Here is a 17,578-nt window from a genome sequence, read left to right on the forward strand (position 1 = left end):
ATGAGATACTAAGCTTAACATTTTTGCTGTTTGTCCAACGTAAAAGATACAGCACATTAAATGAGAATATGCTTAACTAAAACAACAAAAAGCGACAACAGTCAGAGTAGAGTCACAGTGCACTTTTCACTCACTTGCCCGATAAACCACTAAGCAGTAGGATATATTTAAAGCAGTAATCTCTTTAAGGAAGCTGCTGTCTCTCGAGAGTTTCAAAACTGAACCATTAGGTTTTAAACAACTTTAATTGGAGCACTTGGAAAAAGTGAAAACTAACAATACATAAAACGTGTCTTTTTCAGGCTGTCCCCTTCTTCTTCATTCTCTTCAGAAGCTTAATTCTAAATCATGCTCAGAATGTATCCTATTGCAGGAGGCAGCACTTAACAAGTTTGCCTATCAGGCAACTGGCTCCCATGTGCAGGCCTAGCCATGCCTTTGATCTAAGATCTCTACTACCTACCTCTGCTTTTTGTTGGAAACAATTTAAGGTTCCCTCTGATAAGAAGCAAGTCAGTCTTGGGTTACAAGGAAAGAAATTACTACCACTTAAGCCTGTTTTATCTTTGAGCCACAAGATTTCCTATCCAGCATGCAGAAAGTCTATCTAGGAAATCATATTAGTGGGGATATAATTTAGTCCAACAAAGAAGGGTTGTGATTTTTTATTATTAGTAGCCTTATGTGTAGTTACTCTAGATAGAGAGATTACTTGTAATAAGAACTCATCAATAGCTCTGCATTGTGTTAGTTTCTTGTTTTTTTAATGGCAAAAGTGGATTGTCAGTGAAGTGATACTTTTCACTAGTGTGTATTTTTCTCTGCATGTTTACTTTTCAATATGAAACACCTAACATTCAGGTTTTAATTTTCAACTGAGTATTTCAGAAATGCTGAAGAACTGATAAAAGTATTTTTCTGACTATTTCCAGGCACGATCCAACATTGTGTTATGTTTGGCCATTCAGCTGTGTGATAACTTACAAACCACCCAATACAGCTCACTTGATTCTCTGTTGCTCCATAATTTAGTTTAGTTTATTTCAATTTGATGCTATTAATAATGACCACGGATGCCTAAAAGGTGTTCAGGTATAAAATGTGTAATAAAAATTAACAAAATTCACTTACAAACGTTTTCCTAAAAATAGAATCCTCCTAAAGAATTATCTGAGTGAGAACAGATAAGGGACTTTCAACTTTAATAGTCCCCTTGCTCCCAAAGAGGCCAAGGGCCAAATGCTCTGATTTTCACTCGGTGCAATGGGTCTGGACAGTATGTAAACTGTGACAGAATTTGTCCCTATATAACTGTCACTGTCAATATGTTCCACACCAGTGATCAATCCCTTTCAATCTCACACAGACCTTTAAAGAAGTAAACTTGTGTAAGATTAAACCCCTTAAAAGAGTAAGACAATTAGTGAGTAGGAGACAGACAAATATTTGTTAGTAAAACAGAATTAGTGTTGCTTAGTACTTTTTTGGAACAGCTTATCCTACATTACGCAGAAACTCGATATATACAAACCCAGAATGACAGCAACCAAAGTGAAGCAGCCGTCTCTATAAAACGATAGCATTAAATTACATCTACCTCAGTGATTTTTTGTAAGTTCACTCCAGCCACAGTTAAACATTTTCTATATGGAACAAGACAGGAATCGTGATTGCTGATCTTTAAAATGAAAGACCAATTTTCTTCCTGTTTTAAAGTTTACAATTCATGAAGGGAAGCTCTGTGAAGAGAATGCATTCAAGAGCTATTGTTAGACTGACATTTTCAGTGATCAAAAAAATCAATTCAGCGAGGAGATTTAACTGATTTGATATTTCAATCTCTATTGAGCCAGAATTCCTGTATGTACATTTGGTTTCTCTGTGGCAATACAGTAATGGCTCTCATTAATATTTTGTCTGGAAAGTCAGACTCATTCTGCTCCTTCCCCTTACAACTCTGAGTCGGAGGTCATTTCATGGCAAATTTAGAGCCCAGTAGATTTTCTATGAAATCCTGCAGGGATTGAGCTGAAAGGTGAGAAGACACCATTTAAGTGTAAGAAAACATTCTCCATCACTTAAGGCATATTTAAAGTCGTGAGATATGATTTTTTTTTCAATCTTTGCGTGTTTTATTTGTATATGTATGCATGAAATACCTTCATTTATTACAGAATGATGTTCCAATTCTGAGGTTATTTCTACTACCAGGAATGTCCTTATTTTTAATACCTGTTCTTGACTGGGAATAGCCTGATAGAAGTTACCATCTGCTTCCAGTTTGCATACAAAATCCCAATTAGCTAAAGTTCATATATGTTTTGCAAGGCAATTGTGCATACTTTTTTCAGAAATAAGAAAGTATTTGTCAGATAGCATCTGAATGTCCTCATAACCACAGCCATCTTAGCTTGACTTTGTCTGCCCTCTCACATGCTCAAATAAAAGATCATCAATTTGGCTGATGAAAGATTACAGCCTTTGATTACCACTGCTATGAAGTACCCTGTTTCCCCTTGATTACAAACACACAGAGTCAAATTTAACATAGAAGCCTGATTTTTAACTCCATAGGGAGAATGGATCTTTAGCATTTCTCAGATTTGCCAGTGCTCTGAAGTACAGCAGCTACGTGCCATTTTCTGTGTAAGCAACTTGAGTTTCTTATAGAAATAACCTCAGTATGGATTTGTCAAACATTTTTGGTGCGGCAACAGTATAAAATGATCCTAATCAGAATTATCAGCACACATTATTAACTTCAAAGTCACGCTCTCAATATGAATATTCAGGTTTTCTTGTTAAATACATAGATATTAAAACCCTGTTGTGCGTCAGAAAAATTATCGTATCCTTCCTTATTGTACACAGGTTTCAGAAACAAGACAGAGAGATGATGGCTCCTCTCTTCTCCCACTGAAATCAATGACATTACCAGGTAAGTTAACTGTTAAATAGAGGTCAGTGTTGAGTATTTCGAAAATCCCACATTCCAACTAGTTAACTTCCTATGCTCAATGTTTTACATTAAATTAAATAAACCTTATTTAGTTTTGATGTACTTTTCACAATAAGTGTGTGCACAGCTGCCCAGGCTTGAGCAACAGAAAAGAAATATTAGGGTGCCTGAAGAGAACTTAGAACCACAAGATTTAACATTTGGACAGCAACGCTATCATCACATCTTTCAAGTAAATCTAATTATTCAAAAGTACTAAATGATTTTCTGTACTCATTAGTTCCTACCGTGAAACACAAAGCTGGGACAACTTAGAGCATTATTCTGTTTCCTTTACAAAAAGTATCTTTTCCCGATGAAAAGATATACAAAAGGTTGATTTTGTAACAATAAAATAAAAATCACTTTAAAATCAAATGCTAATACTGAGCACTGCCATTGCTTAAGTGATGCCAGCAGCCTCAGACTGGTATCCTGTCTGAAGAAGGAAAATGGATTCTTTTTAAAGATGGCATTCTAGATTTTCCATCTTGCTGTTTGAATGCTCTTGCACTGCTGCAACTGGTTAGCACTGCACATTTGGCTGAATTGTCTCACTCGTCTTTTCCCTAAACCATTGTGTATGTGTGTGATGGGTTTTTTAAAAAATACTGTATGCCGACTGAAACAATGCCCTATTGCAGACTGCTACACACAATAATTAGAGAGCACATTTCTTCCTGATTTTGTTTCCAATGTCAAAATGTGCTATTTTTAAATTAAGCCACCATGAAATTCTAAGTATGTTTTTACAATATTTTTCGTGTTGGGGCTTGGGTTTTTCAGGCCTCTTAATCTTCTAGGCCCAGACTTCACACTGGAAGTGTTATCTCATAAAATCTCTAAATTTCAACAACTTTTACTCTGCAGCTGCTATTTAAAACTTACATTTATCAGGAAAGAGAGCACATAACTCAAATGTTCTAATAAAAATAGTTTCATAGAAGCAAAACAGATAAATGTTCCATTCAGTAAAAGGTCAATTTGTCATACTTTTGGCTACAGAAGCACTACCATTCAGCCAAATTTGATTCCAAAGCCAAAAGTTCTACGTCCTGCTGCTGCGGACCGTAGTATTAAGATTTTGCAAAGTTCATCAGACTAATGAGGGGCAAAAAGCCAATCTTTTCTCATAAAATTACTGAGACAGTACACCCCAATGACCAGATGTTGTTACTTATAAATACTATTATATACAACTTTTGAAAATGTAAGTATCTGAAAATAAATTGAGGGGCAGAGGTAAAGTGATTATTTCTTCCATAAAAATAAGCTAACAAATATCCAGAGCCCTAAAAATGCAAGGTCTTGGTTTGGTTTCTGGACTGCTCTCAGTTCTGATTAGCTAAGAAGTCCACTGCCATGAGGGAGCTCCCAGCCAATACACAGACAGCATTCCTGGATCCTGCACGGGTTGCGTTTGACACCGGCACAGGACGCATGAGGACCCACAGAAATCACCAGAGCGCTTTCTATGCTTCTGAAGGCCGACAGGCCGCGGCTGCACTAATTTGTGCTCCCACAAGCACTGCCTTATACAGTGCAGTTATGAACATAGGACGTTCCATATAAACATGCGGAAGGACTTCTTGACAGTAAGGGTGATGGAGCACTGGGACAGGCTGCGCAGAGAAGTGGTGGAGTCTCCTTCTGTGTCTATCTAAGCACACAAAACCTTGGATACATTCTTGACTGCTCCTGTGTTGACTACTGGGAATCCTCATCTGTAGATGAGTTGCTCTCTTTTTCATCACAGGTGCTAAATATTTGGCTGCAGACAGCAGGAGTTCCTGGCAAAAATGTGGGATTGTGTCTCTTGTGTATGCACAATTATGTTTGAGACACATTAACTTTTAGCACCATTTTCAACCAGCAAGCAAGAGAAATGTTGGGACACATGAGGACAAGGAAAGACATTAAGTGTAGTCCCTGTCTTCCCTTTGATCCACCGCAAAAATGCTGAAGAGAGTTTTGCACCTTTTTTTAGAACAAGTCTGACATAATTCCACTGATTACTCACAGGCCTTGGGTAAATTCAGCTCAAGATACACACTGTATCATTTATTCTCTGAAGAAAGCTCTGCAGTATTTCTTGGAATAATGAAACCTGGCTTCTGGTTTTCCACTTACAGATCTCTACTACATAGTAAAAGTTGGGCTTTCTAACCTCTGTCAGTTTTATGGACTTTGCAGATACCCAGTTTCTCTCTGAACAGATGCTCTCCAGTGACTTTGATCAGGAGTTCCCAAGCTTAGCTCATTTGGTTACCACCACCAGAGATGCTGCTGACCTGTGATATGAGCACCTATGCAAAAGCAGAAGCTTCTTGGCAGGCCAGGTACACATGTATAAAAGAAGCACATCTGTCACCTCCAACCTATTCCTGTAAACTCTCACCCATCAAATTGGGATCCCCAGTTGCATACCTTCAAATACCATTGCACTGTGTCTCACCTTACAAACTACAGCCTCTGCTAAACATGTAATCCCTTACTTACCTTTTGACTATACATAGCAACAACACAAAGCAAGGTGACAGTGACTGTGGCTGCATCCTGCTTCTTGGAAAGCCACCCCATCTTATGAACTCTGCTTCATGTTGCCTTAGCCCTACTTGATACCTTCCTGAAGCACCCACGTTGAGCTGTGCAATGTGAGTTGGAGAACTTAACGCTGAGCAGATTATTGAAACTACAACCACACTGAGAAGCCAGCCAGAACTGATCAGAAAAAACTTTCTGTGTGGAACTGTTTACCTTATGGCTTAGAGAAGTGCTTGTATACAAGCATAGTTAACAGCTGCCATCACCGTGTACCACGGTGTCTTCTTGAGTTGTCTTCGTAACATAATTTGGGAATTTCTGACTTACTTAGACAATAGGCAAAAATATGCATAACAGTCATATTTAGATCTGTTCTTTTCCTGATGATGTTCTAATTTAAGATCCTAGTTTCACTTAACCAGACATTTTTACTGGAGAGAACTTCATTCCCATACAGCACTTTCAAGAACCATGACTCCTCCAGAAATTCTTATGACATGAGCCAAATTCTGCTAGCACTTGTATTGATAACAGGTCACATACTTGGGGTTTGTTTTTAGACTAATGTTTGTTTAAAAAAGTGAGGAATACATTTTGCATTATAAGCATGTTCATTCCAAAAAAACTGTGAAAAGAATAAGGAGAATCAGATGGAAGAATTTTACCTCTACTTTGTGCTGATTATATAATTTATCAAAAAAAAAAAACCACCAAAAAACTGTTTCACAGGCCTCCAACAGATGCTCTGCTGTTAGAGCCATGAAAAGTCATTCAGGGAGAGGGTAAAGGCCTCGGGGGTGTGGTCCACATCCTTTAGCACATATATCCTCAGTCCTGGCCTGCAGATAGCACATCTGGTCCAGGCATGGACCTGATGGTTGTCCAAAACACAGGCTTACAATAATGCTCCTTTTTCAGCTTTAATGTAAGCCTGTTTTCTTGCCAAATTCAAATCCTGCCAAAATTTGGCCAAAGATATTTGCTCAATTGTGCAATATCTTAAGTTTATATCCAACAACTCTTTGCAAAAACAATTGCATCGTGTTTTTAATGTTTACAGGCATTAACAATATTTAATTTTAAGTAGAATTTTACTGCTGACACTCTTGTGTTTTACAGTAAATTACCTTGGAGAGGGTTTTTCCATTAGCTTTTAGGGTCACGAGTCCTGCACAGCACACCAAAGCACTGGAGCTAGAAAGACCAGAACTTGGAGGGATGGTTCCATCTAGCAGACAATTCATTCCAGTTGGGTTATTAAGACCAAAATGTTCCTAACAATGAAAAAATAAACAATCTCAGTTTCAAGTACAGACAGGCTCAGGCTTGCAATTATCTGATACTTAGAAAGAGAATCTTTCTGCTAAGTTGCTGGAACCAAGGACCTGCTTCTGGTATCTTCAAAATAAAGCAAAATTTTCATTCTATTCTTCAAGAACAAAGCCAATGGTAGGGCTTCAGCCAAAGGTATGCCTGCAATTCCTGTGCACAAACATATATGGGCTGACAGAACTGTACCCCGAGCAGAATTCAGGGTGGGCTAAATGTCCAAGAATTTACCGAGCTTCGTGGGTGGGTTTTACAGCACTGGCTCAGCTCTAAGCTGTCGTGGTGACAGTACCAGAGGTTACCTCTACTTTTGTCCTTAGCTCCTCACTTTATGCATCCCGAAGTGCATAAAGTCCACTTCATGCCTTACTTCTAATGCAGACACGTGGTATTAGAGCCACGTCATGCTGATCAGGAAGTAGTAGCCATTTATCTGAGGTCAAAGCCAAATACTCCTATCTCCTGGGCTACCCATGGTACTGGCACTGAGAAAACCACAGTGGTACTGGAAAGACGTCATGCTTTGGGAGGAACCAGCAGTGATAGTATCTGTCATGCTATTTCTAGAATAAATAGTGTCACATTTTTACATATATGAGAAGTTATGAGAGATGATACACTTAACACAGAAGTCGTAAGTCCTGTGCACATATTTTTTAATTACTCTTTAGTTACTTTTTTTTCAAATTTGCCATAACTCCAAAATTTTACTCGTTACTTTGAAGAAAACATGCAAAATACATACAAAAAATCTTCAAATATATATAGAGGATATATGAATAGCTACATTCTGATATAGATTGATATGTTGATAAACTATTTCATAATAACCAGAAAAATACTGTCAATGATCAGAGAAATGGCTGTGTTTCTGTACAGAAATGCCCACCTTCAAAAGATTTCTACTTTTCCTAACCATAAATACCAAAGGTAGAGATCAGAAAACACAAAGCACCTCCTTTAATGTTTTCAGTTATCGCTTCAGATTAAAATATCCCTTTCTACAAATAGAAGGGAATTCATACCTGAAATACTACTTCTGCCCTTCATGAAGAACACTAGACAGGCTTGTTCAAAAACAGACAATGCTTGAGTAACCAGAAACTGATCCACAGTTTCTGGACTGTCTTGAATGTGAATCAAGCTTGCAAACTTATCACGCGATGTTTAAATAGAAAATGTACTTCAGTCTCAAAAATGAAAATGGACTTTGCCAAGTTCTGCAATAGTTCTGTCCCAAAAGGATAGCATGTTCAACTTAATATAAACAGATTATCCCGCTGGACCCTCTAAATACTTGTATTTCAGTGTTTCTTAAGTCCGTAACATTTGTGCTTATTTTCTGCCAGTACTAGAGACTGAAAACCTGCTTTGCAAATTAACCTTCAAGTGTAAAAGTTTGTCCTTAGGAAACAAATCTCAGTAGCAGGCTGCAAAACAAGTCAATTTGTCAAGCTAGCCTTAATACATGAAAAGATACACTGCAAAGAAACTTAATCTGTATCTTTACTTCTAGAGTCAGTGCAATTTAAATGCATATTACTGAGCTATACAAAATTGAGAATACTCATGTTACTGCAAACATAGGTCTTTTTCTTTTATGGGGGGTAGGGGCATGCTAAACATGGGGAGGGAGGGGTTTACTTAGGAGCTGTGGATAATAAAAAAGTGATTTGGTCCAAATATCTTCTTTGGAAGATATAAGTGCCAGGTCTGATGCAGGCTTTCTTGGCTGTTTGCAATGCTTACCTATGGACCATCCTGTGGGGTAACTTAGATGGCCTACCCAGAGGAAAGTTTCAAAAGCACATTTTTCCATAATTTGAGCTGGTTGTGGATACCTGACCTTGTTTATCCCACCTGCCCCTCCAGAAAAGTCACTGGACTGACACTAAGTTGAGAAGTTACTGTGTTTTTTAACTCAGAGGGCCATGAATCACTTGCAAAGGGCAGATGAGATTTATAAGAAGTCCCAGTTCTAAGTTCAGGCTGCCTCCCAGGACAATACTGACGATCAGCAGTTGGTTTCACAAGCAGTTCAGTCTTCAAACCAGTCCGGAGACAGGCTAGCTCACAGAGGAGAAGATAAAACTCAAATGAGCAGACAGGAAAACGTCTGTCTGTTCAGCGTTCCAGCCTTTACTGTACGTGTGCCGTTTCCTGCATAGCTGTACTCTTAACTCACTTAGGAAATTTTGAAATTCCCATTCAGATTCCACACTGTAAGTCTTGAATAAGTAGTGATTCTTACCGGATTATTCCTTCTGTATGCAATTTATTTATTTACTTTTATGATTTCTTTTGCCTAGTGCATGAGCTTCACTCCGTTGCTGAGCATGAGTTGTAGGTTTCCAACATTAATGGAAATTAATTGCATTTTTTAAAATGTTTCCAAGGGAGGAAAAGGACTAAAATATGACCTTTGTGTCCTGGCAGACAAGCCTCTGAACCTCTCAAAAGCAAACTTTAATTACGTGATTCCATTGGGAAACATTCTTCTTTACTCTAAAATATAGAAATGCCATTGTGATTCATGAGTTTGATTGTAACTATACTGAATAAGAAACTATTTGTTATAATAATGTATGTAATAAGTATGAATATAGCAGTCTGCAATATTTTAAAACAAAACCACTCATCTCTTCAAATAATTGTATATTTAAAATAAAAGAGAATGCAGGGAGGTAGGTTGAAGGTGAACAGATACGCTTTTCATATTTTACTTCTGTGTTAATTTCATAAGTTAAATGAATTTGGCTTACCTGAATACCCTTCAGTCCACACAAGAAGTAGTTATGCCACTGAGGTTTGGTTTTGTTAATCTGAATGTTATTGACGCTAGTAGTGAAATCCCTGCAAAAACAGAAAAACCTTGTGGCTTTAACTTGTCAGTACCTCTAGTGTGAAAAAACATGGCTTATTGCTGCCACCTGCTGATACACAAAAGCATTTCTATGTTAATCATTTGTTTCAGTACATTTGGTTTCTCATACAGATCTTCGTTAGTCAGTTCTAAAGTGTATTTTAGTGTATTTTAATTCGGAAAATAAACTGCCTTTAGCACCCATAGCCAAGGCAGCATGCCTTCCATCACATTTGTATAAGCTCTCCCGAATCTCTTTGAAAAGCATAAATCTAAGTAATCGCTCCTGTCAAACCTAGAATAGAGCTGAATATTCTTCAGGCTTCCCTGTGATCCCTGCTCAGGAATTCATCTTCATTTGCTCTGAATGGCAGATCACTAAATAGGCATATTGCTGCAAAATTCTATTACGTACGTTACAGGGTTTAATTAAAATAACAGTTTATCCATTTTCAGCATTTTTTTCATCTATCTCCAAGATAATGCTGATAATGAATTTTGAAATAATTTTGAATGTGTTAAAATGGTAAAGTTGAATGTTGCTGAAGGAACCAATGCTACAGATAGGTTCTGTGGAAATGCCCATGGAGTGATGTGCCTTGGAGATACGTGCCTTAATCATCACAAAAGGCAGATTGTTTACAAGCCTATATTGCCAAACACCCAATAACTGTATCTACCTGAAGGCAGTACAGCAAATGTCTAACAGAGAAAAAGTAAAGGCACTGAGAATGTCAGAAAAAGATTTTAAAAATTACTCAAACCTGGCAGGCTGCAATTTGTGTTCCTGCTAACCTACAGTCTGATGCTAGCTATGTATTGGCAGCGTACAACCTACGGATCTCACACCCAGTATCAACTTAGAGTGACCACTTTGCTGCTTACACACTCCATTTCAGTATTCAGTACATGATACAAAGCTATCAGAGATTGCTGTACAGTTTAATGAGTTGCTCTTCTTCAGTCGGAACGGTTCGGAATAGTGCCACTTACAGGACTCCATCAACAGTGCAGCACTGAGGAGTTGTACAAAGAAAAGTGCAAACTGTTGGTGACTGCAGAGCAGTGAGAAAGATCTGAACAGGAGTGCTGCGATTACAATACAAGTAAAGTTCAAGAGTAGCAGTAAGTTCTTCCAATTTGATTCGTGTGTGTTTGGAGCAGTCTTCCTGATAATAAAACAAAATTGTTTTTCTTATGGCTTTTAAACAAAAGGAAAAGAACAAAGTACAGTAAAATATGATCGTCAAAATTCATGAACAATAAAATAATCCTATGCTTCTTTAAGCTTGTTTTACACAATGATGGTATTTTTAAAAAGCAAAGATGATGGACAACAATGTGTAGGAGTGATTAAAAGAAAATGAATTTGAAGTCCTCTTTTCCTTGAAAAAGAGTTCTAAAGTATTTTATATACATAATTATTTTCATACAATCAGACAAAGTTAAGCTTAAATGAACAAAAAGACATATACTATGGGATATAGTTGCTGGCTCTCTAGATAAATTAAAATAATGACTTCTTAAAATGCATTTTGCATATTTCTGAAATCTTCTCACACAGAAAAAGAAAGAAAAGTTGGCTTTGAATTTGGCAAGATTCACATGCACATAATTCATACAAACACAGGATGTGGAACTGGCAAGGTCCCCAGAATACTGAAGTCTATTTTTTTTGTTATCACATTCAATTTGTTATAAAAACTCATTCCTAAATGTCCAAGCTTTATCTTAAATCAGTAAATCTTCAGTCCTGCCTTTTGTCCTCATAGTGGCAGGTAGGCAGCTTGATATGAGTACTCTGAGAAAAAAAAAAAGCAAAATTTACCATTAATGTAAAAAAACCTGATATTGTTTATTCCACACCTTCTATTTTACATGAGGATCCCCTCCTCCAAGGCTAGATAGAAGCATTTAATTGGTCTGCATAATTAGAAGAGATCAGTTTTTTAAATAATGTGAAAAAAACACGTGGGTGATGTGTTCTTCCTTCCTTGATTAGTAATTAATCCTTACTACTGAAGACCAATTTGGCATTTTCTCACAGACCCTCCATGTTCTGTAGATTTTTTAGTTTATCTGACCTTTTAAAGAAGATTCTCAGGTCAAGCTTTCACGCTATCCTTTGATGCTATCCTTCGATATTTCTGAAGGCATTTTGTACGTGTTTTCTCCATGAAAAAAGATGCTGTGTGAAAGGAAGGTATCCAGAATTTCAAAAGTCTTTAACTTTTGAACAGCATCTTCATCTAAGTAATATTTAACACTCATTTGATCAGTTGGGATGCTTTACGATGAAAAGCAAACACAACAGTGTTTTGTTTTTCCTAAAGTTAACGCGAGCTATGGGAGTGGATGAGGGCTACAGAACTGTAACAAAAACAAGAATGAAATAGAGAACAGTGATTTTACAGAGCCTTATGGTTGGTCCTTGTTAGTGGAGGGTATTCACCACAGGTTTATGCCAGTGCAACAGTCTGGGGAAAAGATACACTGTCAACAATTTTGTTATATGATGTAACATTACAAGTGTTGAAAAGCATTTGTTATGAAATTATGAGCATGTTTTCACTTTGTTTTTAAGCAACAGCGTCCCAACAAAATAGAGAATGCTTAATGCCATATTCTGAAACCTCTTCTTGACTTATGGTTTAAAATGTATGATTTCAAACTGAAACCAAAGCAGATTCATAAAAATAGTGACTATGCAGACGATTTGCATACAAAGGCTGTAATTCTAGATCTGTTTGGAACTTTAGGTGTCGCTGAAAGCATTGGTAGCATTGCATGTGCTACAGAGTGCCATTTCAATTGTTGTGTAATGTGCCAAATGCCAAAGACCATGTAAAAACATATGCCTTTTGTTTACTGCTTTGTTTAGTATCCTTTATAACAGCTTTCCCTAATCAAAGCTATTGAGGTTCTAGAACTTTGTCTTGCAGAATGGTTTTGCAATACAGCAGGTTTCTTCTACTCAGAGGTAAAGGTCCCACTCAGTTTCCTTCCCCCTTGCTCACCACTGCGTGTTCCCACTGTTAGCCCTGAGTTAGCTTTTTGTGCTGGGTGCATTGCCATGCAACTCACTAAAATGACAGAAAATCAGCCAGGCAAAAAAAATGGGTGAGTCGTGCAGTTTATCCTAAGAACAGACAAGTATTTCACCTGGTAAAAGTCAGAGGGTGTATCGATGTTGGAAGTGCAGACAAGGAAACTAGGGATAAAATAAACAAAACCAGGGCATACCCACTTGGGAGCAGCAAACCTTTAATTTAGCCCAGTCACACTGTGAAAATATACTCCACAAAGTGAGGGTAAAGTATTTGAATATTTATACGTTGTATGGAAGTGAAAATTCCTTTTAACTGCTTGACTTGCAAGCGGCAGCTCAGAACATATTTCTGTAAGATTTGAGCTTTAAGCAGGAATATATACATAACTACTTGCCACTCTTGGCACTGTGTTCCTGTCCCTGTGCTGCCATACGCTGTGCTTACAAGGAGTCATTTGCTATTGACTTAAACCAACGAAGCTGGTGCTGATTTGATTTTTGCAAAGTGCCTGTGAAATTTCATGTTGATGAATGACCTGATCTGAACTATCGAGCAACCACACAAATATCAGTTCATTTACAAAGAAGGAGGTGGGAAAAAAGCAGCTAGATCTGAATGGAATGGCAGGAATATTTCCATACGTTCAGTACTTGTGAGCACATATCTAGAACACTCTCTCCAGTTTGGGGGCTTCCCAATAAAAGAAAAACATTGACAAACTGTAGAGAGTCCAGCATAAGGCCGCCATGATGGTTACAAAGGTACTGTAGCACATCACTTACAAAAAGAGGTGAGGACAGCTGGTTTTATTCTGCAAAAGAAAATTATACGGGATAATCTAATGTGTCTTTGCCCACTCATCACATGGCTCCACTGAAGATATAACCAAACCTTTCTCAGACATATATGGAGACATGATGCAACAAACTGCAGCAAGAAAAAAGTACAATTAGACATGAAAAAAATACTCTTCACAACAAGGACATCCAAACTGGAAAACTGGTTGCTCAAGGAGGTTATGGAGTTTCTACCTTTGGAGATTTTCAGAACTTTCATTAACAGCGCCCTGAACAACCTGCTGTAACTTTTTAGTCAACCACAGACTGGACCAGATGATCTCCAAAGGGCCCATAAGAACCTAAATTATTCAATGATTCTGTGTACAAGCAGCTGTGGAGGAAATGGAAGAAGGAATAGAGTGTCTTTATCCAGGATCATTGCTAAAGCCCTCGTGTTGTGAAAATACAGCCCCAGGTTCTCCAGAGCAAGGGAGTGTTAGCTTATATATGCAGTAATTGATTACAAAACATTTCACTCCCTTCCCCAGGAGAAACTGAACTGCTGCCAGTAGAGAAGGTTACATAAAGAATGATGAGCTAATAGAGGAGAGGGTTGCACTTCCAGAGTGATTGAAAATGAGTGGGAGACAGAGGCATTGAACTTATTGCTCTAAACTAATATATACAGCGTTGATCAAATTGGATTCCATTTGATTGTATCATTCCATGTACACAATTAAACTCCATACTGCAATCTAAGTTTGTCAAAACTCTGAAAAGTTAACCTATGATACACTTGCATAAAGAGGTTCATAAGAAATAGTGAATAAACAAAGCAATTACTTACAAGTACGAAGAATTTATATTGGCCAATTGCACAACTTCAGTCTTTACAGGTTCTACTGCAATCACGATATCTTGTTCTATAGCCATAGGGAGCACGGCATAACCACAGTAGTCTATATGTTCTCCTACCAAAGAGACAGAGAATTAAAGAGATTTTTGCATAAGTCATTCTAGAGTAAGAGAAACAGGGCTTGTACAGACTTCAGTGTTGTTTACTATATTAGACAACTTCTGAGTATAGTCCCAATTCTTACTATTTAAAGTACATCTGATAGTTTGGGGTATGTTTCCTCCATTTTGTATTTCCACACACAGTCTTTGCTCTTTAGTGACTTTATCTATTGCATCTATTTACAAATCTTCACTTTTAACATTGGGTTATGAAAATTAAAGACCTCTACAAGTACTATTTTTCAGAATGAGAACAACTATATTATTTGTATACTTTTGTGTCAGTATGAAAAAATAATTCTAATTGGTGACATTTAACTGATGACTGGAAGAGATAAAGGCAGTATGTGACTTCCCAGTATGAGCTTTGCTCTGCACATGTGGCAGATTCACTGGCTGCTGGATAAAGCTAGTGGAGGCCTTTCCTTCCATAAAATTTCTGAACTTTTTCCAAGAAAATTATAGTTACGTTTAAATAATAACTAACACACATATATATAACACACAAGGTAGCATTCAGACATGAAATGCATGTAGTGAACACACGCCTTTATGAATAAGACAGCTAACACATGCTGTTTAGATGTACGCAGAACACCAAGATAAAAACTATCATTAGTTGCACAAAAGTCTAATTATAATTTTAAAGCTCTGTTTTCTGGAGTTCTTTAACTTACAAAGTCTTCAAATGCATATGGTTACTCTATAAATATACAAGAAACTGAGCTCTAGGAAAAGCAAAAACCTAACACAGATAGAAAAATTTAAAGAAAATAAGGCTGCCATAGAAACAAAGGTAAGTTTTAGATAAATAATAATATGTCTCTCCAGGCAGCCAGTGAATCACAACGTGCTGTTTAGTGGATACGTCTCTATGGCTGAGTGAAAAAGAGATCATGGCAGAATCATTTCATGCCTTATCAGATGCATTGCTGTTTGGCTGGTTATATGTGGTAACTGAAGTCACTTAAGCAACTTATGTAGGAAAAAAAAACAACAAAAACATTATTTTAAATTATATGCTTTAAGTTGCAATGTTTTTGTGATAGCAGATAAAGTAACAAAAGATTAATATTGCTCTTTTACCTATTAAGTTGACTCTCCCTGGTGCACGAACATAAAACTTGGGAGCTGATCCAAATTTTGCTATAAAGCTCTCCTTCAGCTTCAGCAATCTGAAAGGCAAGTTGGAAACCTTCAGAGGGACAGTAGTTGGATAAAAGGAAGTCTACAGCCTAAATTGTCTTCTCAAGTAAATTTGATTCAACTTTTTGAAGTACATGGAGTTTTTTCTGTTATATCAGGAGCAACATTAAGTTGTGTATTCCTGCTCTTCACCTGACATTGTGACAGAGATGACTTAGAAAACAACATCCGAATTAGTAAGAAATTTGTTTGAAAAGGGTGGGAGGAGCTTTACTTTTATTTAGTCCTGTCTAGCTTGTCTCTAGCCAAAGACAGTGTAGGCTGTTGCTTGTGGCAGCCAAATATCATGGCCTTCACCTAATTTTCCTATGCCACAGCTCTCTAAAACTATTTTACAGCAGTCTGGCAATGTGGATTGATGGTTCATACGTGGCATCAGGGCTTGTCACAAGAACAAACACAGAGGCACTCCCTTCAGAGATGGATCTGATCACATTAGGTCTCAGCAAGATTTTCTTCTACATTTTGACTTTTTCAAACTTCATAAAGACTCTGCACCATTTCAGTACCAATACATATATGCAGAACTCAAATTCCAAGCCCGTGATTATCCCTGTGCCTCATTCAGACAGTATGGCAGCAACAGAAGGTTCTTAAGATTGTCCACTTAGAAGTTCTGGATGCATAAAAATTCCAGAACACAGAAAGACTTGAAATATTGTTGTTTTTCAAGAGACTGTAAAGATATTTAACTTCCACTGAGTGCTTGCAAACTTGGGATGCTTTCATGTGTCATGCAGAAATAGTGAGTAAAAAGAGACAAAGATGAAATTAAGCCATTATCTTAAGTGATAAGATTACTTAAGCATAAGTGATTTGATGTTGTGATGCACTTCAAAACTACCTTAATGCAATTTAGTTTACACACTGACTCATTAACTTTCATTAATGTGAGCTAGACACTAAAATGATAAAGCAGTAAGAAGAAAACTAATCATTAGAACAGGTTTTGCCCTACTGACTTTAAAGCACATAGCATTTATTTAGTTTTTTTGTGTACTAACAAAAATCCATTAACAGGAACGTTCCACATTCAGATTAAAACTAGAATTGGATGCCTGGTCAATGCAAAGCTAAGTAAGAAGACAGCAATGAAACACAGATGTTACAAAATTTCACAGACAGTTATTTAGTTTGTACTTGTTTGTCAAAGCTGTGTTATTGTCCCAGTATATATATTCCAATGTTTTGTAAGATTTCTCTGGGTGGAAAGCTACAGAACAATATTTGCTGTGAACTTTCAAATAGATCTTTCTGCACTTTTCTCCCTTGGAGCCCAGCAACAAAACTGTGTTCCCTCTTTGATTTGCTTACGATCTTCCCTAACATTGACTAGTTTATCACTTCCAATTAACAGATGCAACTTCTGCCGTTTCACTGTACAATCCCTTTTTCTAAATCACACAAATGATAACGCTGTAGTCCATGGTAAAATAGATCAGTTGGCAGAGTCCGAGATGTTAATGTTTTTCTGTCAGCACGCTTGTTTCACAGATACGTGCACAGTGGTGTTAGCACCAAGCAGAGCAGCCACAGGGGCACGCTGATCCAAGCGCTGACTGATCTTGGTTTTTTAATGTGGGTTTACAACCCCTCACGAAGGGCCATTCCCGGGTTTCGGCCTCGTTGCAACACACGTGCTGCAACGTAAGCACCTACATCAGAGGAAGCAAACGCATCCCTCACAGCTTCACACGTTCGACTCTGGAAATGCCGAACTGCCTTCCACGTGATTCAAATCCCGACAAGTGTCGGAACGGCGATTTCCTGCCTGCAGCAGCAGCAGCACGGC

The 17,578-nt window shown here is 37.6% G+C and overlaps 1 protein-coding gene across 1 annotated transcript in view; it reads right to left on the minus strand.

The window, feature by feature from the left end:
* The window catches only part of GALK2 (galactokinase 2), a 49,178-nt gene that overhangs the window by 31,203 nt on the left and 397 nt on the right, over window positions 1–17,578 (minus strand). Inside the window, exons 2-5 of the mRNA XM_048956695.1 lie at window positions 15,667–15,755; window positions 14,411–14,534; window positions 9,634–9,724; window positions 6,670–6,816 (exon numbers count right to left, since the gene is read on the minus strand). Coding sequence (XP_048812652.1) covers window positions 6,670–6,816; window positions 9,634–9,724; window positions 14,411–14,534; window positions 15,667–15,755 — 451 coding nt within the window. The remainder of the gene's footprint in view (window positions 1–6,669; window positions 6,817–9,633; window positions 9,725–14,410; window positions 14,535–15,666; window positions 15,756–17,578) is intronic.

This window comes from Lagopus muta, chromosome 10 (assembly GCF_023343835.1).
Source record: "Lagopus muta isolate bLagMut1 chromosome 10, bLagMut1 primary, whole genome shotgun sequence".
NCBI classification, from domain to species: Eukaryota; Metazoa; Chordata; class Aves; order Galliformes; family Phasianidae; genus Lagopus; species Lagopus muta.